General features: G+C 37.1%; 2 protein-coding genes across 2 annotated transcripts in view; one reads left to right on the forward strand and one right to left on the reverse strand.

The window, feature by feature from the left end:
- Positions 1 to 4,730: 4,730 nt before the first annotated feature.
- Positions 4,731 to 19,010, forward strand: CTBS (chitobiase). Its single transcript, NM_001206600.1, is given in 7 exon segments — positions 4,731 to 4,945; positions 6,108 to 6,246; positions 6,727 to 6,935; positions 10,065 to 10,236; positions 12,492 to 12,589; positions 12,942 to 13,088; positions 18,338 to 19,010. Coding segments are annotated over 7 exon segments (1,134 nt in total). The 5' UTR covers positions 4,731 to 4,768; the 3' UTR covers positions 18,530 to 19,010.
- Positions 10,216 to 24,589, reverse strand: part of SPATA1 (spermatogenesis associated 1) — a 76,508-nt gene continuing 62,134 nt past the window's right edge. The window contains 5 exon segments of the mRNA XM_059885105.1: positions 10,216 to 10,233; positions 17,726 to 17,795; positions 21,582 to 21,609; positions 21,611 to 21,669; positions 24,013 to 24,111. Coding sequence (XP_059741088.1) covers positions 21,582 to 21,609; positions 21,611 to 21,669; positions 24,013 to 24,111 — 186 coding nt within the window. The 3' untranslated portion in view covers positions 10,216 to 10,233; positions 17,726 to 17,795.

Here is a 24,589-nt window from a genome sequence, read left to right on the forward strand (position 1 = left end):
CTCCAAAATTATGGATAACATTAAGCAACGTGTTCTTTAATTTTTCACCAAGCACATCATAAAAATTTGAATATTCTTTGACTTCTCAGAATGTTACCTCCATAATATTCTATGACAAATGTGTTAATAATAAGAATGCAAAAATATTGTATTACTAATAACAGGAATGCCAAGCATTTACTAACACTACCAAAAGATTGATATGAACTGTCAGATTGTATCCTCCTAGCAACTTGTGAATTAAAATTTAATGTCCTTAATTTTGGAGGGAAAAAATGAGATCCTGATCAGTGGAAAAATCTATATTGAGAATTCCAGTCTTTTAGTTTTGCCCTCATTTCATTTGACTTCCTGTTGGAAAATAAAATTTCTAGAAAAAGAAATTAGACTTCATGTGTGTGGATTTCCATTTATGCCCTTGCCCTGGGGCCTGCAAACGTTAGGGGAGGCTCTGGAGATGTCAGGAGGCCTGTGCAGTTGGAAACCATCTTTCCACCATAAGGAGAAAATCTACCTTATAACCGGAGAAGGAAATGGCAGCCCACTCCAGTACTCTTGTCTGGAGAATCCCATGGACAGAGGAGCCTGGCGGGATGCAGTCCATGGTGTCGCAAGAGTCGGACATGACTTAGTGACTAAACCACCACCAGCACTACCTGATAACAGAACAAACTCAGAGAAAAGCAGAGGCAAGAAATGGAGAATGAGACTGAGAACTATTGATATGATTTACATCTCTGGGTCCTGAAGATCTCCCCAGAAGCATTTAGTTCCTTCACATGATAAATTCCTACTTTATGTTCAGGTTGAGTTTTCTGTCCTTGGTATCAAGTGACATGACTCATATGAAATCCCTCTTGAGTTTTGGTTCAGGAAAATGAAATATTTTCACATATATAGTTATCAATGAGAGTGACTAGATAGCAGCGTAAGGAGAACGGGAAGGAGCTGAATTGAGGAGGTTTTGGAAAATGGGCTTGAGTGAACGGTGGCAGGGGAAGAAATATTACAAATGCCATTCCAGGAATGTAAATACGAATAATCACTTCTGAGCCTTATACCCAAGAGCAACCTAGTGGTCCACAGATAAACTAAAAAAGGTTCACATAATTTGTATGACTGTGTATATGCTCTTTTCTGGAGAGAGAGTTCATAGCTATTCACAGATCCTCAAAACCAAAACAGAACTGTGAACTCCCATAATAAGAAATACTCCCATAATAAGTATTTCCCTACTAAATGGAGAAGGTTTCTGAAATAGGGGTGAGATGTAAAATAAAAAAGGTTTATTTTAGACTATAAAATCAGTAATCATGGCAGTGACTCTCAAATTACATGTTACAACCTACATTATAATCACGTGGGGCTGTTGTTTCAAAATTCATATTCATGGCCTCCATACAGACTCAGTAAAGCAGAAATTCTGGGTGCAGGGCCTAGGATACTCCATTTGAAATGTATGTCAATATTTTGAAATGTTACATACATGACTTTTCCATTTGATTGATAATTTGGCAGAATTTTAAGCAGAAATCATCTTCCTTCAGAATTTCAAATGCAGTGTTTCACTGTCTTTGAGCTTTGTGTTGCTATTGAGAAATCTGAGGAGCTTCTGATTCTTGATACTTTGTGACTTTCTCTCTGGAAGCTCATAGGATCTGTATCTTGCCCTTCTGAAAACCCCTATCCTTCATTCTTGGAGTTGATGATTTCTTCACATCTGGACTACTCTTTCAATATTCTTTTTTTTTTTTTTTTGAAGAGTATTTTTGTACTTTGCTCAGACATTCTGATTTTTTCCTAATTTCTGTGATTTTTCTAATTTCCACGAACTCTATTCCCATGCCCCTTAAAAAAAAAATAGCATCCTGTTGCAGTTTTCATCTTCTTTTACCTTTCTGGGGATATTACTGAGAGGTGTCTTTTTTTTTTTTTTTTTTTTTTAAAGTATCCTCCGAACAATGCTTGTTTCCTCCATACTCCTTTTTCTGTTGTTCGTTTTATATTATTTAATTGTTTTATTTGTTCTAGGTGATTAAAAGTAAGAGATAAGAAGTAAAAAGAGAGGGAGCTCTGAGTGAGTGACTGGTATTTTTGACTTTGAATTTCAAAAGGATGATCTCAGGGCATTTCTAATATCTTCAGTCAGGCACAAAGTTAGTTATATCCTTTTTAGATGAGGCTTAGGGTTAGTGGCCCACTCCAGTACTCTTGCTTGGAAAATCCCATGGACGGAGGAGCCTGTTAGGCTGCAATCCATGGGGTCGCTAAGAGTTGGACACAACTGAGCGACTTCACTTTCACTTTTCACTTTCATGCATTGGAGAAGGAAATGGCAACCCACTCCAGTGTTCTTGCCTGGAGAATCCCAGGGACGGGGGAGCCTGGTGGGCTGCCATCTATGGGGTTGCACAGAGTCAGACACGACTGAAGCGACTTAGCAGCAGCAGCAGTAGGGTTAGTGGTGCCCAAGCATCTACCAGAGAATTCACCCTCCCAGAGAATTAAACCTCCAAACTTCAGCCTGGGTGGGAGAAGGGCAGTTGCCCAGACATAAGGCTGGAGAAAGGATCTATAGATCTGCTTCTCAAGAGACTCTCACCTAATTCCCTGCATTTTCTGACATCGTAACCTCCATCCCTCCTTCATCTCTAATTTCTGAGGCACCTCTTGCAGTTCCAGTGATAGGGACAGAGTGAAAGGACAAAGTAGATGATTAAACAGTTAACGCCACTAGGGGATTGTAAGTGGAAAAATATGGGAAACCCTTGTTAGGTTAATGATTACTCAAGAGAGCAGGTTTGCTTAAGCACAAAACCAAGCAGCCTTGCTTAGCAACAAAACCATGCAACAGACACATGAGACACACCCCAAAACAATAAAACAATGGTGGCATGAGACCTGCGCAGTGAGCTCAGTAAATTAACGATCCCTGTACATGCTCTCTGCACACATACACACAAATGATAATTTGGGGACCTAGCTTGACTATTTAGGGGTGAGAAAACTCCCCTGCTCAACCTGGAAGAGGAGCTGAAGGAAGCAGGACATCTACTCAGGAAAGACAAAGAAATTCTTCTCCTCCCTACTTTTCCTTTGATTATAAAACTGTAGTCCAGTAAGTTCTTGGGAGTGTAGCACCCCCTTGCCCACCCACTTGAAAACATCACAAGCATCTTATTCTAATAAATCACTTATCTATCACTTTGCCTCTCGATGAATTCTTTTCTGCACTGAGAATAAAGAATTACGGTACCAGAGCCCTTTGGAGCCCCAGAAACAACACCCAAATTGTTTCCCTGAGAACTTTTGAAGATTCTATGAATTAGGTTATTGCTCAGGTTTCTGCACTGTGGGGAGTTGGGGTACCTAGGCCTCATACTTGTGCTTTCAAGCTTCCAAAATGTTGCTGTTAGCTCCCTGCCCTTTGGGGTTCAGCTTTTTACTGGAGTTTAAGCATGGAAGGAAGCGAAATTAGAGTCCATATTCAAACCACCATCTTAATTCAACAGATACCCATATCTTTAAAATCTTTGGGCCATTTCCACCAGGTACTACAGTCATCCCTTCCAAGGCACCCTACTTCTCCATTTTGAGGGCTCCCAATAGTTTTAGACTCCACAAGGAAGATATATACAACCATGACACACAAAAATGGTAGGCGATATACATTTGAGCCAATGCTCTGCCGGGCACCAGGGTCCTGGCTGCCTGGGCTCGGTGTGTGTTTTGCCAGAGTTTTACGTCTGTGTAAGTTTTGAAGTATTCATTAACAAAAGAAACCACTCATCACACACAATAAACACTTTCCATATTTAATAGAAGAATATTTGATGCAATTTCAATATACAGTCATTAAAAAAGAGAAACAGAAAAAGTAACAGCACATCCTCTGGGAAATCCCATGGACAGAGAAGCCTGGTGGGCTACAGTCCATGGTGTCGGAAAGAGTCGGACACAAACTAGCAACTAAAACAACAGTACATCCATCACCAAATTGGGCTGACCAACTTCCAGATTAAACAGTGCTAGGAAATCCCTTATTAACAGCAATCTGGAGTCCCAATTGGGAAAAAGTCCTGGGCAATGGGTCCACCCCACGGTTGAAACTTCAGATTGTAGTTTTGGGAACTCCCGCTCATAATCCCAGGTCACAAACTCAAATCGTCATCAGTTTACACTCAAAAAATACAGCTCTGGTTTTACTTTAATGTTTGCAATGCTGTTTTTTTTTTTTTTCCACCTTTTAAGTCATAAGATTTTCCAGATACCAGGGGGTCTGACGAGGTCTCCAGAGGCTCCGAGGAAATCCAAGATCCACTCCCTCTCTTATCTAAAGCACTGTCCCTTGACTGGCTGATACGAGTTCGTGTGTTTGAGACAAACACCTAGCCCAGGCAGGGTTAGAAGGCAGTCAGAAACCTCTCCTGCTTCTAAAGCCTGCCCAGACTACCTGCTTTTTAATTTCCTTCACGAGGCTCTTGTTGTTGTTCAGTCGCTCAGTCGTGTCCGACTCTTTGCGACCCCATGGACTGCAGCACGCCAGGCCTCTCTGTCCCTCACGCTCAACATCTCCCTGAGTTTGCCCAAGTTGGTCTGCAAGGCGCCGGAGGCTCATAAACTTCAGTGCCTCCTTCCGACAGCCCAGATCCCCAGGGCTTGGAGACCGCAGCCTCCCCACCCCGCCCCGCCCCGCTTCCCCTCTCCCCTCCATAAAGCAGGCCCCAGCTGGGAACCCGAAGGTACCGTTGCCTGGTGAGCCGCTAGTATGGCACGGCTGCAGCTAGCAGGGAGCCGGCGCCTCGTTCCCTTGCCCCGCCGGGCGCCCAGACTCGCTCCGCTGCTGCTGCCGCTGCTGCTGGCGCTGCCCGATGGGGCAAGGGCGGACTGCCCGTGCAAGGTCCCAGCGCTGTGCCGTCCCATCACCCACCGCCCCGACTTCGAGGTCAGTGGCATCCCTCTCCCCTGACCCTCCGGGTCTGGTTCTCACAGGGCCCCCAAAAGACTTTGAGTAGAAGAACGGAGCCGGAAAAAGAGGTGTTGGGGGGTAGGGGGGCGGAACTAACTTTGCTCGCGGAGGACCTTTCTGTTCACGAATTTCCTTGAGGAAATTTGGGATCAGAGAGGTTGAGTAACTCCTCCCAGGTCTCACAGTTAAGTATTCCAACCTAGGCCTGAATCCAACACCCTTGCATCAGCCTGCTGTGTTTCTCCTGAGGTACTCTGGCCAAACAAGCAGGCCTGTAAGGAAACAACTCCCTAAGTAGCAAGACCTATTGGTTTCCAAGAGGATGAGGATGAGTTTGAGAGAATCAACACTGCGGCGCGGTCCAGTGAAAGACTGACCGTGCTCCTTACTCTGCTTTTCTATACCCGGCACCCAAGAAGGGGGATAAAAATAGGTCTTTAATTTTCTAAAATGCATACCTAAAATATATATATTCTCTTCTTAAAATCCTTTCCCTCGGGATAATTTCTCAAAAGGGCTTCAAGTCCTTTCATGATTTAACCCTGACTACCTCTCTCTGGTTCATTATTGTCTTCCTCCAAATTCTAGGTGTCAGCCGAACATAACACTGGGCTCTCTGTGCCTCCAGGCACTTGCCACTATTTCTTCCTAGCTTACCCTCCCCTGCTTTCCAGACCCTGCTAATTTCCTCTGCCACCAATTAATTGGGACCCGTATATCTAATTGGAGAAGGCAATGGCACCCCACTCCAGTACTCTTGCCTGGAAAATCCCATGGATGGAGGAGCCTGGTAGGCTGCAGTCCATGGGGTCGCTAGGAGTCTGACACTACTGAGCAACTTCACTTTGACTTTTCACTTTTGTGCATTGGAGGAGGAAATGGCAACCCACTCCAGTGTTCTTGCCTGGAGAATCCCATGGACAGAGGAGCCTGGTGGGCTGCCGTCTGTGGGGTCGCACAGAGTCGGACACAACTGAAGTGACTTAGCAGCAGCAGCAGCATATCTAATTCATTCTTGTACTCTCAGTGTCTACCAGTGCCTGCCATATGATCGATGATTAATTAATATTTCTTTGGGTGGTCAGAATGGTATTCTTCCTGGTTTAAGTGAGGGTGCTTATTCCTGTTGTTTTGGCAGGTCTTTGTATTTAATGTTGGACATAAAACTTGGAAATATTATGACTGGTCACAGATTACAACTGTGGTACTTTTCTCAAATTATGACCCAGAACTTATGTGCCATGCTCATGCAAAAGGAGCCAGAGTAGTGTTAAAAGGTAAGGTACAACTTTAACCAGATGTGTCTAGCCAATTGGTAAGTTTAGTTGCATCATCTGCTATCTTGATTTCCAAAAATGTTCATGTTTATATGTTTAGCATCCTAAAATTAATCTTACTGTTTAATTCATTTTTCAGGTAGAGATATTTTTAAAGCATCAAGTCAACCACCATATGATCTGGGCAAAATATTGAGTCCTAATTAGCATGATGACCCTTAGCTAGCCATAGCTCACAATCTCTGTTTTTAATCTGAGAATATTACTAATTATTCATAATGGTTATTTAGAGATCAGTGACATTTTCTGTGATTTTGATGTATTATTTCTTCATTTGGAAAACTTAAATTTGAGGCTGAGCATTCAAAAATTATGAGATGTTTTAAAGATATTTGGATCTCTTTGGAATGGGTTTGTGAAATATATTTTATTAAAATGTGGAAAGCATGTATGTACAAAAGATGTCTATTTCTTCCATAGGAGATGTACCTGTAAAGGATATCATTAATGCTACTTTCAGAGCATCCTGGATAGCTCAACAAGTTAAGCTGGCCAAAACACAATATATGGATGGAATTAATCTAGACATAGAACAAGATGTTGCTCATTCATCACCTGAATATTATGCATTAACTGCTTTAGTCAAAGAAACCACAGACTCTTTCCATCATGAAATTAAAGGATCACAGGTGAAAATTCATTTGCTGTTTTTTGGAAACCCCTTGTTTTTCCTCTCAAAATTCATTAAGGTAGAATCTCAGTTTTACTGAGTAGGAAGTTTCAGCACATCCTAAAAAATTTTCTGGAACTTTTGAGGTTCTTAACTAAAAGAGTTTTATAAAATTTTAAGGTGCCAAACCTGTTCTTTATTCACATAAGGCTACAACACTGGAACTGCCCTACCTGCTTGTCTTGCAGCATGGCTAGATATAGTAGAAAGGCAGAGGAAGGACTCAGTTGGCCAGGCCCTGCTTTCATCAGTTCAGGACAGAAACAGCTTTTGCCTAAGAGTAGAGATAGTCCTGGAGAAGTGTCTCACTTGCTCCATAGACTCTGAATTACTTTGCAAAGCACCCATGGCCCAGTGAGACTCAAACCCTAATTCTAGGAACTGTATTTTTATCAAGAGTGATAGGTGGGTGATTCTGGTCTAGTTGGTCAACATGAATTTGAGAAGCACTAGAAAAATAATAGACAACATAAAAATTGATATCTCTGTGACTGCATGCAAGTAGGGAAGGTTTGTCAGTGTGGAATTCAATTTTCCAGACAAGTACACTTTAGATCAAGAATAGCAAATACCTGGCATGCAGGTCACCGTACTCTTCTCACAGATTTTGGCCTCAGAAACTTTTCCTTCATTCTCTAGATTGCTTTGTTAATAGGGTAGAATTAATGTGTGGGAACTTATTTGCTAGTCCTGATTAAACTATAGTGAAAGAACAAAGAGGAAGAGACTGAGCAAAGACTTGGCAGTATGAGTATCTATTTCCATGGGCAAGTAGAACAATTTGGGCTACTATGTCAAGTTCATATTAGGTAAGGTGGTGGGAAGTACGGTTGTCAAGCTGAGCCAGATTGTCACACAGAACATCCAGGATGTCACACTGAAGAGTATGCATTTGATTCTATATGTAATGGGTAAAGTGTGTAGAAAGTATCTGGGGAAGATTATTTATGGTAGTATGTAAAATTGTCTAGAGGAGACTTACAAGGAACCCAGTAATCCAATAACTTAGAATTTATGGTTTGAATAGGAATGATGGCATAACCCTAACCGGAGAAGGCAATGGCACCCCACTCCAGTACTCTTGCCTGGAAAAACCATGGACGGCGGAGCCTGGTAGGCTGTACTCCATGGGATCGCTAAGAGTCAGACATGACTGAACAACTTCACTTTCACTTTTCACTTTCATGCATTGGAGAAGGAAATGGCAATCCACTCCAGTGTTCTTGCCTGGAGAATCCCAGGGATGGGGAGCCTGGTGGGCCTCCGTCTCTGGGGTCACACAGAGTCGGACATGACGGAAGCAACTTAGCAGCAGCAGCAGCATAACCCTAATGCTCAGAAAGTGTTCATTGAATTAGTGGATAAAAGAAAAGGAAGGGGCAGAACAATTGTGAGAAGCTACCTAAAAGAAAATGTGAGATTAGCTATAGGATGAGAGAGAAAGAGAGTCAGAAAAAGCCCCAAAGTCCTTAAACCGGTGAGCAGAAAAAAAAAAAAAAAAAGAGCCCCTGGAAGGAGAAATGAATTTTGGGGAAAAGATGATAATTTAGGATTATAGAATTTGTCCTTACAGAATTAAACAACTAGAAGGGCTCTTGAAGAATTCTTTCTACACTGTCACTGTTATAGTTGGAAAACAGACCACGTATTTAAAATGAAATAATCTAGTTATATGAGAGCCAACATAAGAATCAGTCTTTTGATTTCTTTTCTAATACACTAACACTACCTGCTAAAAACAGTGTGAGATTAACCATGACAGGAAACCCAGTGAAACTCACTGCTCAGAAGAGAGGCAAGGACTTGCAAAATGAATTTAAAATTTACCTGCTTAGAGGCAGTCACTTTCTCTATCACCTTATTATACTTCCATTTTGTAAGAGGAGAGAGTGAAAAAATGAAGTCCAATATGTAAAAATTTCACTTTATAACCTATTTTGCTGGAGAGATTTGGGGAAAGCCTGTACTTACAAAACAGAGCTTTCTTTAGTGTTAATAATGAGAGAGTTATAGAGAGAATTTTGAGAAAGTCCTAAGAAGAGTTAAGTAGAATAAATTGGCCAAAGTGTAAAAATTTAACTAAAATACCTCAACTTTTTGTAATATTAATCAGTATATTTATTGAGAGCCTAATTAAGAAGAAAACTTTTAATGAAGCTTCAGAACATTTGCAGGCATATATAATACTCAATTTTGGAGAAGGAAATGGCAACCCACTCCAGTGTTCTTGCCTGGAGAATCCCAGGGACAGAGGAGCCTGGTGGGCTGCCGTCTATGGGGTCGCACAGAGTCGGACACGACTGATGTGACTTAGCAGCAGCAGCAGCAGCAGCATAATACTCAATTAAAGCAATAAATCTTAAGAGGCTTGTCCTTACCGAGGACTGGCTCATATTCAAAATGAAAGATAATTTATCACTCAAGTTTTATTTGAATATTTCCATAAAATCAACCTTTTAAGTGGCTTGTATAACATTTTGAGTTGATTATTATATACTAGTAGCCATAAAATACCACTACTCTTTAATTATAATATTGGACTAAACCTACCAGGTAGCATAAAAGGAATCAGGAGCTCAAACTCCCAACACAGTCCAGTCAGCTTGTGCCAAGAGATGACCTATGTAACTTGCACGATATTTTAAAGAATTTTAAAATTTGAATTCTTTCCATGTGTTTTACTCTCTAGTTGCTTATAGACCCTACCATACCCTACTGTGATTACATGAATTTTCTTTAATCAGTTGAGTTGCCAGTCTGTAGGCATTTGAGTTTAAAACTCCTCTTCTACAGTGTGCCCACTCCTGGTCATTGTACAAGTCCAAATATTTCCTGGTCCAAATATATGTCCATTATCTATATCTATATATGTCCAAAATATTGTCCAAAACACATGTCTGGGTCAGTCCATGCAGGCAAAAAATACATTTCTTAGAATTGTTCTCATTCTATACATGTCAAACTCTATGTTCATACACCTAAGTGGTTCTTTTTGGGCCTTAATATGAAGCAAGAGAATATATAATCAACAAAACATCTGCCGTAATATGCATATTTGATCATGTTACATAAAATGGTTTTTCTACAGGTAACCTTTGATGTACCTTGGGGTCCAAACTGCGTAGGTGCAAGGTGCTATAACTATACCGGAATTGCAGATGCCTGTGACTTTCTCTTTGTGATGTCTTACGACGAACGATGTCTGGCCTGTTCACAATGTATTGCAGGAGCCAATTCTCCCTATATTCAGACACTAACTGGTAAGAAATCACAAAGTGATCATTTATCAGTAACAGTAATTCTATAACCTCAAACATTAAGATATGTTTTAGTATTTCTAAGTCATTTGTATATGTTTTCCATTTGTAACACTTTCTTAAAACATAAACACCTCTTAATTTGAGAGCTTTAAATTTTATAAAAAGTTTTAACATTTTCAATTACTTCTTCTAAAAGTCTTGTCAGATAGGCGTAATAAATTAACCCTCCATTATAGATGAGATGAAGGGTGTTAAGATCTCATGATTGCATGGCTATTAGGTAGTGTATGGTTGGGATTCAAGCAGGTGTTCTAACTTCAGGTCACAGCTCTTTTCAGAAAGTTACGCAAAGAAGATATTTGCTTATTTAGAATTTGACAGATTTTTTTTGTTGAAATAACCAATGTTAAATAATTTAATAGCAAAGGTAGCTATAATGTAACTATTGTACATGATTGATAGTATTGTTTTTTACCTTATTTGACATTTATGTTTAGTACCCATGCTACATTGACAATTACATTCCTATTAAGAGTACTTCTGGTATGTCATTCATATGACATGGACTTTGCATTATCCTTTCTGAAGTTTGCGTTGGTTTGTATGCCATCAACCGATTGAATAAAAGATTGCTTGTTAACTTTTGGACTTAAGTGAGATTTTCTGGCATAGTTGGCACTGATTTAACTATTAAATAATAAATAAAAACCCCTTTATATTTCATATAGAGGTAAAATCATAGAACCTGACTTGATCTTTTTTATCATGTCCTAATTGTCTGGATGGGTTTCCCAGGTGGCTCAGTGTTAAAGAATCCACCTGCCAATGCAGGAGACCCTAGTTCAGTCCCTGGGTCAGGAAGATCCCCTGGAGAAGGAAATGGCAACCCACTACAGTATTCTTTCCTGGGAAATCTCATGGACAGAGGAGCCAGGAGGGCTATAGTCAGTGGGGTCGCAAAGAGTTAGACATTACTTAGTGACTAAACAACAACAAATTTTCTGAATAGACTAGTTTGATCAAAAGCATATCCTATTTAAAATTTGAAAAAATGTGTTATAATACAAAATAATTATTTAATCCAGTGTTTGCAAGCTGCGTTTATGAAAGATATGATAATTATGTATATCAGTAAAAGATTCATTATCATGTATGTTTGGGAAATGATGCATACTCCATCCCTCTCTTGGATATTGAACAGTACATGGTAACTTTAAAGACTCAGAAAAATGGCAAATTACTCAACTCATCCTAGCTAATCTTGGAACATGTCTTTGTATTTTGCAGCATGGGTAAGAAAGGAATTGATAGGACCATGGACTTATTCATTTTTCTCTGTTTCCTATCTATAGATTATCTGCTACCAAGTAAGATAAGGTAGCTGTAATTCATGTGTATAGTTCAGTTCAGTGTCTCAGTCGTGTCTGACTCTTGGTGACCCCATGAACCGCAGCACGCCAGGCCTCCCTGTCCATCACCAACTGCTGGAGTCTACCCAAACCCATGTCCATTGAGTTGGTGATGCCATCCAACCATCTCATCCTCTGTTGTCCCCTTCTCCTCCTGCCCTCAATCCTTCCCAGCATCAGGGTCTTTTCAAATGAGTCAGCTCTTTGCATCAGGTGGCCAAAGTATTGGAGTTTCAGCTTCAACATCAGTCCTTCCAGTGAACACCCAGGACTGATCTCCTTTAGGATACTGATAAAATATGAAACACTTGTGCATTCAAGAAGCAGTTTTGAGACCCCTGCCAGAAAGTTTGACTTATATAACTTTTTTAAAGCTTTAGAATCTAGGATATCAAATCTGTGCCTTAGTAGTTAATAGACACAATTAACATGCTTTCCTGAAATGTGCCAGTGTTCTTAAAATAAATTTTGTGAATTTTTTGCTTCAATTTGATTTTGATTATTTCGAATGTTTTCTATTAATTTGCATGCTGCAACTAAAAGAGCTGCATGCCAAAAATAAAAGATTCTGTAACATGCCACAACTAATGATCCTGCATACCAATGAAGACTCAGTGCAGCCAAATAAATAAATATTTTATAAAACAAATGACTTAGAAAGTGATACAAAATTTATAGACTTTAAGAGATGACTTTTATAGTATATTAGAGAAACACTGTAGTGTCTTGAATAAATGTACCTGTTTTTACAAACTTGGATTCTGAGTGGTTACATAGCTTGTATGAACACATTAGTAGATATATGAAGAGAAAAATAATATGATTTTTCTGTTCCTATTTGATCAGGATATGATGACTTCATCAAGATTGGAATTAACCCTAAGAAACTTGTAATGGGTATTCCCTGGTATGGTTATGATTTTACCTGCCAAAATCTATCAGTGGTAAGAACAAATCATTTCTTATGTAATTTTTTTCTCTTTCTAGAGCTTGGTTTGTTTCCTCTATATAAACTTTACTTTATTTAGAGTTTAGAAACTTCTCTCTATAGAATACATATACTTTATAGAGAACTTCTTTAATATAGTTTGGGACTAAATAAATAATTAAATCCCATACAAGTGTGTGAATATTTCTATATATCTATTTAATATTAAAATTTAACTTCAATTTGTATAGTCAGATTATCTACTTATAGTTTATATTTCATGTATAATAATTTTTTATAATTTTTGATTTGACTCTGAAGATTTGTTTAATTGATAATCTATAACATGAACATTTTTGCGTTTATAGGATCATGTTTGTACCACTGCAAAATACCCTTGTAGAGATGCTGTACATCATCAAGTGACATATCAAAAAATTATGAAGCAAGTAAATAGTTCTACTTCTGGAAGACTGTGGGATAAAAATCAGCAGTCTCCTTATTATCACTATAAAGTAAGACTATCCACAAGTTACAAATCTTTATTAGTTTTCATGATTGCATGTTTTCATAATTACATATTTGATAGTAAGATTTTCTTCTATCAGTTTTCTTATAGGATACAACATACAGACCGCTGTTTACATGAGTAGACTTGTGTTTGAACCTGAGTAATCAGGAACTTGACTTCCCTTGTGAGCAATTCAAGTTATGCTAATAGTGGAACAGATAGATCTGCATGGGCCACTTGTCATTTTAGATGATATAATAAAAACATGTATATCACAAACAATTTTCTTAGGAGTTGACAATTTTAAATGATGCCTGTGGCTTTTGGAAGGACTTTGGACCAAAATAGGTTACTTGCTCTGAAAATCTCCATTTTTCAAAGCAGTCTCACGATTGTTATGAGGCTGTTATATTGGAAGAAATGAGACTGAGACTAGAAGATGCATCATCATGCACTTTACAATGGAAAATTGTATCATTCCAAATTTATCCCACAGTTCAAACTGTGATATTAAATAAATTATAAACAATATTAAAAATTAGAGACTGAAAAATATTACAAACAGAAACTTGAAGAAACAGAGTAAATGACTAATAATTCTGTCAGGTAGTTTTTGATAAACAGGAATTGCCATACTGAAGGGATAAAAAAAGTTATATTATCCATAGTTTACCTTTAGCATAATAAAAACTTTTCCACACCTCAAAAATTTTTAAATACAAACCATCTTTGAATTTGCCTTAGATTATGTTAACTATTAAAGGAACCCTAAAATGATATGATGAATGTTAATTCCAGCAAGAATGTATATATATTTTTCTGATAGTCTGATATCAGACTACATATATACATATGTATATATATACATATATATATAAATGACTACATATATACATATTTAATAAATTATAATTGATGTACATGCCTGTATATCATTTATGTAGAAAGTTTTAGTGTAGAGCTTTTTAAACTTTAGAATCTAGACTCTAAAGTATAAACTTATTAATTAAACTTGGGTATATTGTGATCCTTCTCCTCCTTAAGGAGAAGGATGAGATGGCTGGGTGGCATCACCGACATGGGTTTGGGTGGACTCCGGGAGTTGGTGTTGGACAGGGAGGTCTGGCGTGCTACGGTTCATGGGGTCGCAGAGAGTCAGACAAGACTGAACAACTGAACTGAACTGAATATTGTGATCCTGTCTTTACCAAACCGTATTTATAGAATTTTGTTCTGGGAACAGTTAATAATACATAGACACACACACATACACACATACACACACTTGAGTGGTTACTAGTGGGAAGAGCAGGGAGAGGGCAATATAGAAGGTGGGGAAGTGGGAGGAACAAATTTTTGGGTATAAGATAGGCTCAAGGATATATTGTACGGCACAAGGAATATAGCCAATATTGGAAAGTAACCTTCAAAATTGTGTAATTTTAAATTTTAAAGGTCAAATTAAATTCTAAAAGAATTTACTAAAAAAAACCACACACATACACACAAATACACATACACGCCATAGCCAAATATATCTGGAAAACACTACATACTGTAAGTCTCTCTTGAAAATTTATAATGTATAACATAATATTCAAGGATTTGAGATGTAAATTTGGAAAACTCAGCAGTGGCCACAGGACTGGAAAAGGTCCGTTTTCATTCCAATCCCAAAGAAAGGCAATGCCAAAGAATGCTCAAACTACCGCACAATTGCACTCATCTCACACGCTAGTAAAGTAATGCTCAAAATTCTCCAAGCCAGGCTTCAGCAGTATGTGAACCGTGAAATTCCTGATGTTCAAGCTGGTTTTAGAAAAGGCAGAGGAACCAGAGATCAAATTGCCAACATCTGCTGGATCATGGAAAAAGCAAGAGAGTTCCAGAAAAACATCTATTTCTGCTTTATTGACTATGCCAAAGCCTTTGACTGTGTGGATCACAATAAACTGTGGACAATTCTGAAAGAGATGGGAATACCAGACCACCTGATCTGCCTCTTGAGAAATCTGCATGCAGGTCAGGAAGCAACAGTTAGAACTGGACATGGAACAACAGACTGGTTCCAAATAGGAAAAGGAGTACGTCAAGGCTGTATATTGTCACCCTGCTTATTTAACTTATATGCAGAGTACATCATGAGAAATGCTGGGCTGGATGAAGCACAAGCTGCAATCAAGATTACTGGGAGAAATATCAATAACCTCAGATACGCAGATGACACCACCCTTATGGCAGAAAGTGAAGAAGAACTAAAAAGCCTCTTGATGAAAGTGAAAGTGGAGAGTGAAAAAGTTGGCTTAAAGCTCAAATTTCAGAAAACAAGATCATGGCATCTGGTCCCATCACTTCATGGGAAATAGATGGGGAAACAGTGGAAACAGTGTCAGACTTTATTTTTCTGGGCTCCAAAATCACCGCAGATGGTGACTACAGTCATGAAATTAAAAGATGCTTACTCCTTGGAAGGAAGGTTATGACCAACCTAGATAGCATATTCAAAAGCAGAGACATTACTTTGCCAACAAAGGTTCGTCTAGTCAAGGCTATGGTTTTTCCTGTGGTCATGTATGGATGTGAGAGTTGGACTGTGAAGAAGGCTGAGCGCTGAAGAATTGATGCTTTTGAACTGTGGTGTTGGAGAAGACTCTTGAGAGTCCCTTGGACTGCAAGGAGATCCAACCAGTCCGTTCTGAAGGAGATCAGCCCTGGGATTTCTTTGAAAGGAATGATGCTAAATCTGAAACTCTAGTAGTTTGGCCACCTCAGGCGAAGAGTTGACTCATTGGAAAAGACTCTGATGCTGGGAGGGATTGGGGGCAGGAGGAGAAGGGAACGACAGAGGATGAGATAGCTGGATGGCATCACTGACTCGATGGATGTGAGTCTGGGTGAACTCCGGGAGTTGGACAGGGAGGCCTGGAGTGCTGCGATTCATGGGGTCACAAAGAATCGGACATGACTGAGCAACTGAACTAACTATAGTACATACGGAGAAGGCAATGGCAACCCACTCCAATACTCTTGCCTGGAAAATCCCATGGATGGAGGAACCTGGGAGGCTATAGTCCATGGGGTCACTATAAGTCGGACACGACTGAGCGACTTCACTTTCACTTTTCACTTTCATGCATTGGAGAAGGAAAATGGCAACCCACTCCAGTGTTCTTGCCTAGAGAATCCCAGGGACGGGGGAGCCTGGTGGACTGCCGTCTATGGGGTCACAAAGAGTTGGACATGACTGAAGCGACTTAGCAGCAGCAGCATAGTACATAAAGTAATTTAATTGTTTGACATAGAACCCTGTTTCCCAACACTCTTAGAAACTTGCAGGGGAACAGTTTTTCACGGACATCAGTTTGGTAAATGGCTTATTTAACCAATTATATATAGTTTGGAAATACATATTTTAAAATAAATAGTTTACCCTATTATGTAGTTTTTTTGTAATTCCTTTTTTTTTTCCTTAATGCATAATAAGACATATTCTTTAAGATTTTAGAACTGAGGAAACATCTTGATGAGCCTTGAAAACTATTCATTTCATGGCACTTCAGACAGCCATCTAGTTATAACCAATTTGTTCTCCTTCATTCTTTGTAAAATTCCATAGCAACCCAAATCAAGTTTCTGTTTTTACTGAAGAGAATCATTGTGCTTTCTAAAGCTGTCTCAGCAATAGCAGCTTCCTGTTGCAGTCAATATTCTTGGAGGCATATGTTCCTTAACCAGGCATATGTCAAACTTACAAATATCCAGTTTTTCATCCTTTGATCCTTCACTATTTGAGGTATTTGAAATTTTTAATATGTCAGAAAGACTCAAAGTACTATTGGGTTGGCCAGAAATTTCATCCTAATTTTGTAAGCTAGTATGGAAAAAAGCTAAACGAACTTTTCGGCCAACCCAATAGAATGATGACAAAATTCAAAGGGATATGTCTTTGGGGCAATATGTCTTTGCTCCTGCCTCTAAAAAAATAAATCTTTCTATATTTAGGGACAAGGTTTGCAAGTTGTCTTTTAATATCGAATCACAATTGATACTAGAGCATGTATGCCTTTTTCTAAACAATTTATATAATAGGATGTAAGATATAGTAATGAATCTGCTACACTTATATGTAATGAATCAGCTATACTTATATATACACACCTTATTCATTTACCAAGTGACTACTATCCTTTAAAGCAGTCATCTTATGAGATGATTCTAATTCTCATGGTGCTAGCATAAATAAAAATATTACTGACATTCATTGAGAATTGCCTTTAAAGAGTTCCCCAGATGTATATAAAAATTAGTAAATTATTTTAAATCGCAGATTGTTCTATTTTTTACTTCCTATCTTTCCCCTTTCCTTTACCCTTTTGCTTAATTCTGCTCCTTTCCTCTTTCTTTTATCCTTTATCCGTAGCTTATATACCTTCTAAAAGAGACTACGGTTAGTGCTAGATAGAGGCAAGTGGTAGTGGGGAAAAGGACTTTTAAGGAAAGTAAGCATAAGACCAATTTCTAGTTTGTGGTTCTTAATCAGGTGTGTGCCTACGTCACCCATGGGGTCCAGACCCACAGGCTCTTAGACTCAATTCTTTAAGACCTAGAAAAGGAGATATTTTCTTCATCCATTGCCATTACCTTTTGATCTGACTGTTTCATCATAAACAAAGACACCTGTTGAGCTTCTAACTAGGTACATTCCCAGGAACTGTAAGTGAATGCAAAAAACAAAACAAAACAAAACGTGTATAAGTTGGTTTTAGAAGGCAAGAGCAGTGATCCTCCTTAATCTTGACTACATATCAGAATCACCTAATGGAACATTAAAACATAACACAAAGAAACAAATATATGTTATAGCACTAGCCCTGGAAGATTTTGATTCAATAGTTTTCATGTGGTGTGGGTCCTAGGAATCTGTTTTTAAAAGTCCTCACAAGTGATTCAGATGTGAACAGCACATCTTGGTTGATAATCACCAAATCAGAGCAAGGAAGGAATCTTAGGGCATGAGGAGGATTTTAAATAGGATATATTGGGAGGCTCATTTGTGTAATCTCTATTGTTATAAAAGTACTACAGGCAATGATATCTAGAAAGTATCACATATAGAATGATGGACTGTATTATGCATGTCCTGAAAGTTTTATTATTTCAATTGTACCCTATTTGAATCATTGGATTTAAGAAACACTTTTTCCTCTTATTGTGCAGACTATTTTCAAGTTACATTTTAATTTATTTGTACAGGATCAGGCTGGCCATTTCCATCAAGTGTGGTATGATGACCCTCAGAGCATTTCTCTAAAGGCATCATATGTACAAAAACGTGGCATACTCGGCATTGGCATGTGGCATGCAAACTGCCTTGACTACTCTGGAGATGCTATAGCAAGACAGCAAACTGAAGAAATGTGGAAAGCCTTAAAACCAAACCTGTGACCAGAGATGAACATCTTGTGTTAAACTATGAAGATTTAGAAAAATGATCTGTTTAAATCTATCTAGTTTCTGGAAGAGATTAAAAAATTTAGACCTTTTTTCATGTTCTTATATGTTTTAGTTATTAGTATTCTCAAAAACAGATAAAGAACAAAGAAATGCTTTGTTTGAAATTGAAAAATACCTATGTATATCTTCTGTGTACAACAACATAAAGGTAAAGGTAAGAAGCAAGTCAACTTACCATGTCAAATATTCCCCTGTAAGAAGTTTAATACTATAGTTGGGAACAATTGCTTTCAGAATTTTATTATGCTAAAATTTTAAATGATAATAAATGATAAAATATATACTTACAAATCAGTGACAATTTATAAATATGTATAATTTGAAGTGGAAATTGTTTGCCTAGGGATAGATTTTTAAAAATTTAGTCTGGGAATCTGTTTTATACTTTTTTCAATAAATTTTAAACCTGCAATTTTGTGTCTTTAGGTTCATCAAATTGATGCAAATAATTTTTCTGCTTCCCGATTTCTTATAACACTCATGTTCTTGGAGTCACTTGAATGAAACTCACTTAAGTCTCCAAAGGGGGAAAAAATGAATATAAAAGATCAAAATACTTAGAAAATACAAGAAGGTAACTTAATAGTAATTTTTGAATTAGTACGTTAGATATATATAATATTTACCAACTAAATTTTTTTTGAGGTTGTATCTGAAATGTTTACAAAAAACTTGATGTTGAACGCAGTTCTGTTCATTGTCATTTACCCTCCCAAATTATTAATATTCCTTCACTGATGGACATCTGTATATCCTGGTTAGTTTTGTTTGCATAGTTAAATTTTTTCAATTTCTACATCTGTGTTTTGATTATCTAAAGACATTAGTTTCTTAACTGTTGTTTTCTTCCTAAAAGAGAAATTTTGTGCAAATAAATGTACAAGGGTCTATGTTTCCTTTCTCAAGCCAATTTAGAATATTGTGTTGCATTTATATTAATTCCTATAAATTCTTAGATTAAAAATCTGCACTCTTAAACTCTGGATTTACATAAATCCTGCCTTCCCTGTGCATTCTGCCCTCTTCAAATTGGGATAAATGATGGTTGAGTCTTCTGTTATGAGAATAATTCATTTCCTACTTGTATGATTATTTATGGCAAAGTAAAACCAATCATTTTCCATAGTATTTGCTGATTACTATTGTCTTTGTATTTTTAAAATAAAAGATTTAAATTCTCAGTACTAATCTCTTATAGCTGTGAATGCAAGTTAGACTCATTTTTTTATTTTTTATTTTTTTTAGATCAAACAGATTTTTAATTCAATTGTATGTTCTCATTAAATACAGAAATTATACCTCTATTTTTTCTGTTACAAGTTACTATTACCGTTACAAGTTTCTGTTACTCTTATCTGTCATCTTTTTGTGTATTTTTTATTTATGCTGTTTTTCTCATTTTTCCTTTTTGGGCTTCTTTTTTTAAAAATTATTTAATTATTATTATTTTACTTTACAATATTGCATTGGTTTTGCCATACATCAACATGCATCCGCCACGGGTGTACACGTGTTCCCAATCCTGAACCCCCCTCCCACCTCCCTCCCCATATCATCCCTCTGGGTCATCCCAGTGCACCAGCCCCAAGCTTCTGTATCCTGTATCGAACCTGGACTGGCGATTCATTTGTTATATGATATTATACATGTTTTAATGCCATTCTCCCAAATCATCCCCCCCCCCCCCACAGAGTCCAAAATACTGTTCTATACATCTGTGTCTCTTTTGCTGTCTTGCATACAGGGTTGTCGTTACCATCTTTCTAAATTCCATATATATGCGTTAGTATACTGTATTGGTGTTTTTCTTTCTGGCTTACTTAACTCTGCATAATTAAAATTAAAAGCTTCTGCACAACAAAAGAAACTATAAGCAAGGTGAAAAGACAGCCTTCAGAATGGGAGAAAATAACAGCAAATGAAGCAACTAACAAACAACTAATCTCAAAAATATACAAGCAACTCCTACAGCTCAATTCCAGAAAAATAAACGACCCAATCAAAAAACAGGCCAAAGAACTAAATAGACATTTCTCCAAAGAAGACATACAGATGGCTAACAAATACATGAAAAGATGCTCAATACCACTCATTATCAGAGAAATGCAAATCAAAGCCACAATGAGGTACCATTTCACGCCAGTCAGAATGGCTGCGATCCAAAAGTCTACAAGCAATAAATGCTGGAGAGGGTGTGGAGAAAAGGGAACCCTCTTACACTGTTGGTGGGAATGCAAACTAGTACAGCCACTATGGAGAACAGTGTGGAGATTCCTTAAAAAACTGGAAATAGAACTGCCATATGACCCAGCAATCCCACTGCTGGGCATACACACCGAGGAAACCAGAATTGAAAGAGACACGTGTACCCCAATGTTCATCACAGCACTGTTTATAATAGCCAGGACATGGAAGCAACCTAGATGTCCATCATCAGATGAATGGATAAGAAAGCAGTGGTACATATACACAATGGAGTATTACTCAACCATTAAAAAGAATACATTTGAATCAGTTCTAATGAGGTGGATGAAACTGGAGCCTATTACACAGAGTGAAGACTCATATTTATTAAAATAAATAATTTTTCATTTTACAGTCATACTAGGTATTATATTTTAAGACTACTTAAAAGTGAAAATGATAAAATATAGTACTGTAAAATAAAATGTAATATATTTGAAACCTTAAAAAATAGCCAAATAACCACCATTTTGCTTTTTTACACCTATATTTCCTGAAACACTGTATAATAGCCACAAGAAAAGTGAAAAGATGTAAAACTTATAATTTATATGAAACAAGGAGAACAATGGTTAAATAAATATGTTCAAGTAAGTAAATAAAATTTTTTTTTTGGCCACACCGCAATGCATGTGGGATCTTAATTCCTATACCAGAGATTGAACCTGCACTCCCTGTAATGGAAGTGCAGAGTCTTAATCACTGGATTTTGACCAATAAAAGTTTTAAATTAACATACCTAATTGAGATTGAAAAGTTGTATTAAGTTTCTTCTGTGCCAGTTCAGCTTTCAATGTGCGTAAATCTGAAATTGCTTGTTTTCTCATCTATAAAAAAGAATTGTCTTTCAAAAATGAACTTCCATCTTTTCTAAAATTATATAATTGTCATATAAATAAGGGTTTTTGAAATAGCTTTCATGTCTTCTCTCATTTGCCTTCAGGCCCTTTGCTTGCACTGGATTACTATGGTAAATGTATCATTCATAAGTCCCTTTGAGTAAGCATGCTTATCTACTGCTAGTTATGCTACCAAATAATTTCACTTATTAGTATATAAGCATGATAAAAAATAAATGGTTCTAAAAAACTAGAGTGAGAAAGAATTTTATCTTTCATTTATTTCAGTATCTTCTCAATGTGTAAAGAAAATGGTAAAAGCAAAAAACCTCTGACTCCTAAAGAAATTACAAAAAAACTTAATTTCCTGACCTTAGAAACCGAGCAAGTACTTAAGAAATATAATAGTGTGGTAAGCACTCTTTTAAGTGCATTAACCCCTTAGATTCTTCCAGAAATTTAATTGAAGCAGATACTGTTATTCCTCCTCATTTTACAGCTAAGAAAACTGAAATGCCTAGAAGTTAAGTAAATTGCTAAGGTATAAAACCAGAAAGTGGCACAGCCAGAATTCAAACTTAGACCATCTGCTACCAGAACTTGCCATTCTGAGTATTGTCTGTGGACCAGCAGCATCAGCATCACCTGGGAGTCTGTTAGTGCTGAAGATTTTCAGGCTTCCCCCAGAGATCTATTGAATCAGATCCTGCTAGTTTTAACAGGATCTCCAGGTGATACAACATTGAACTTTAAGAAGCAGATTGTGTTATATTATTTGAATATGATTGCAACAGTCAAAATAGGTTTTCTGCTCCTTAGATCTGTATCTTATGTGTAGATACATAAATTCTTATAATGTATCTTATAATGTCTTCTATGTGACAGTTAGGTCCTATGGTTAATGTAGGATTTTTTTCACCTGCAGCCTGTAAGCTGAAAACATGGTTCTCTTTTTTACATGTCTTTCCTGTTTTTTCACTATAATTCTAATTTGGGTTCAAACCATTTATATGTAATATTTATAAGGCTAAAATATGCAAAAAATGGTAAGAACTAATGTGTATGCTTTCCAGAAGAAAAGGGCATGAGGAAGTTGTAATTGAAGGCCTTGGTGGGTCTTCTACCCATTCAACTATCCTTAAGTGGACAAGTTTTACGCTTGATTTCTCTCCTTTTTCTGAATACACAGGAGTTTTCATTCACTGAATGTACTATTTTTTTTTTTTAGTGTATACTGTATAAAAATGTCAAATAACTCGTTTTTTTTTTGTTATTTAAAATTGTCCTTTACCTTTTTCCTTTCCTGTAGTTTTAAGCTTCTCAGTGCTGAGCCAGAGTTTAGTCTGGAGAATGCTGCTAGTGAAAAGAATCTAGAACAGTGCTGTCCAATAGAGTAGCCACTTGCCACATGTAACTATTTAACCTGAAAGTAACTAAAATTAAATCTAAAATTCAATTCCTCAGTCACACAACAATCTATATATCAAGTGTTCAACATCCTTATGTGGCTAGTGGCTACCTTATCAGACAGTGCAGGTCTTAAACATTTCCACCACCACAGAAAGTTGTATTGGACAGTGCTAATTCTTGACAGGGGTCATTATTCTCTGTCATAAAGCTATTTCTGATAAAGAGAGCACTCGTATAACATTGTATATATATGTGTGTGTGTATATATATATATATATACACGAAAACAACCAGAGTAAATGAGAGAATTACCCGAGAGGAGAAAATATTAAAATTAAATGGGAGCTCAGAGAGTTCAGTGGTTTGTCCGACTTAGGTATGAATGATGCTAATGTATGAAAATTACTTCTTTAAAAATATTTTATGGAAACTCTGTACTGATTCATGGGTTTCCCTGATGGCTCAAGAGGTAAAGAATCTGCCTGCAATGTCTCCTGGTTCTGACAGGAGACATGGGTCTGATCCCTGGGTCATGAAGATCTGCTGGAGAAGGAAATGGCAACCCACTCCAGTATCCTTGCCTGGAAAATCCCATGGACAGAGGAGCATGGCGAGCTACAGTCCATGGGATCACAAAGAGTCGGACAGGACTGAGCATATGATGAATGGATGGGATACTGATTCACAAGGTTCTTTTACTTTATTTCTTAGTGAAATTTTACTAAGTTTTGCTTTGGCCTTGTTAGGAATCTTTTCACAGGATTTCATTATTATTCTTGTACTTTTTTCACTCATGCTTTTTTGTTAACAATTTTAAGACAGTCCTTACTGCCTTTACACTATTAACAAGCAAAGTTAAAACACCAAAGTAGTTTATTTCAAGATAAATGTTATAATCTTATTAGGGGAAATTCAAAGTACCTTAATTTCTATTATGAGTTTCATTTTGTCAGTATCCAGTTTTCTCTTAAGTTGATCAATAGCATGTTGTACTTCAGTGATCTGGATGATAAGGTAATTCTGTATGGGACATATAAAGATGTCTTTGTTTAGTATAACATCTGCCTTTTAAATTTTTAATTCTTTGTCAATATGAACAACAAAAAGATCAAATATCAAAAGAGCATATCATGAAAATAACCTATTCCATAAAATAAGCTTGTTGCTTTGCAGTAAATTATTGAGTTGTTAATTTCTTATGCTTTAGGGACCACTTTCCTTTATGTTCTACTACCATTTTAATGTATTATAAAAATAAATAGGTATTTGTAAAATTTACCATTAAATTAGCACCATAGAATCCAACAACTATTACTATAAGATTAATATACTAGGTTTAAGATACTTAGCATGACTTCAGAAATTGGCATAATGGTTTATCAGTGGAATCATAATAGAATCACATTAAAATATTTAATAATGAAATATTGTATTTTATAAGAAAATCTGTTAATATGAAAAAACCTATTTTAGTTAAGTAAAGATTACTTAAGTAACC

The sequence above is a fragment of the Bos taurus genome, chromosome 3 (assembly GCF_002263795.3).
Source record: "Bos taurus isolate L1 Dominette 01449 registration number 42190680 breed Hereford chromosome 3, ARS-UCD2.0, whole genome shotgun sequence".
Lineage (NCBI taxonomy): Eukaryota > Metazoa > Chordata > Mammalia > Artiodactyla > Bovidae > Bos > Bos taurus.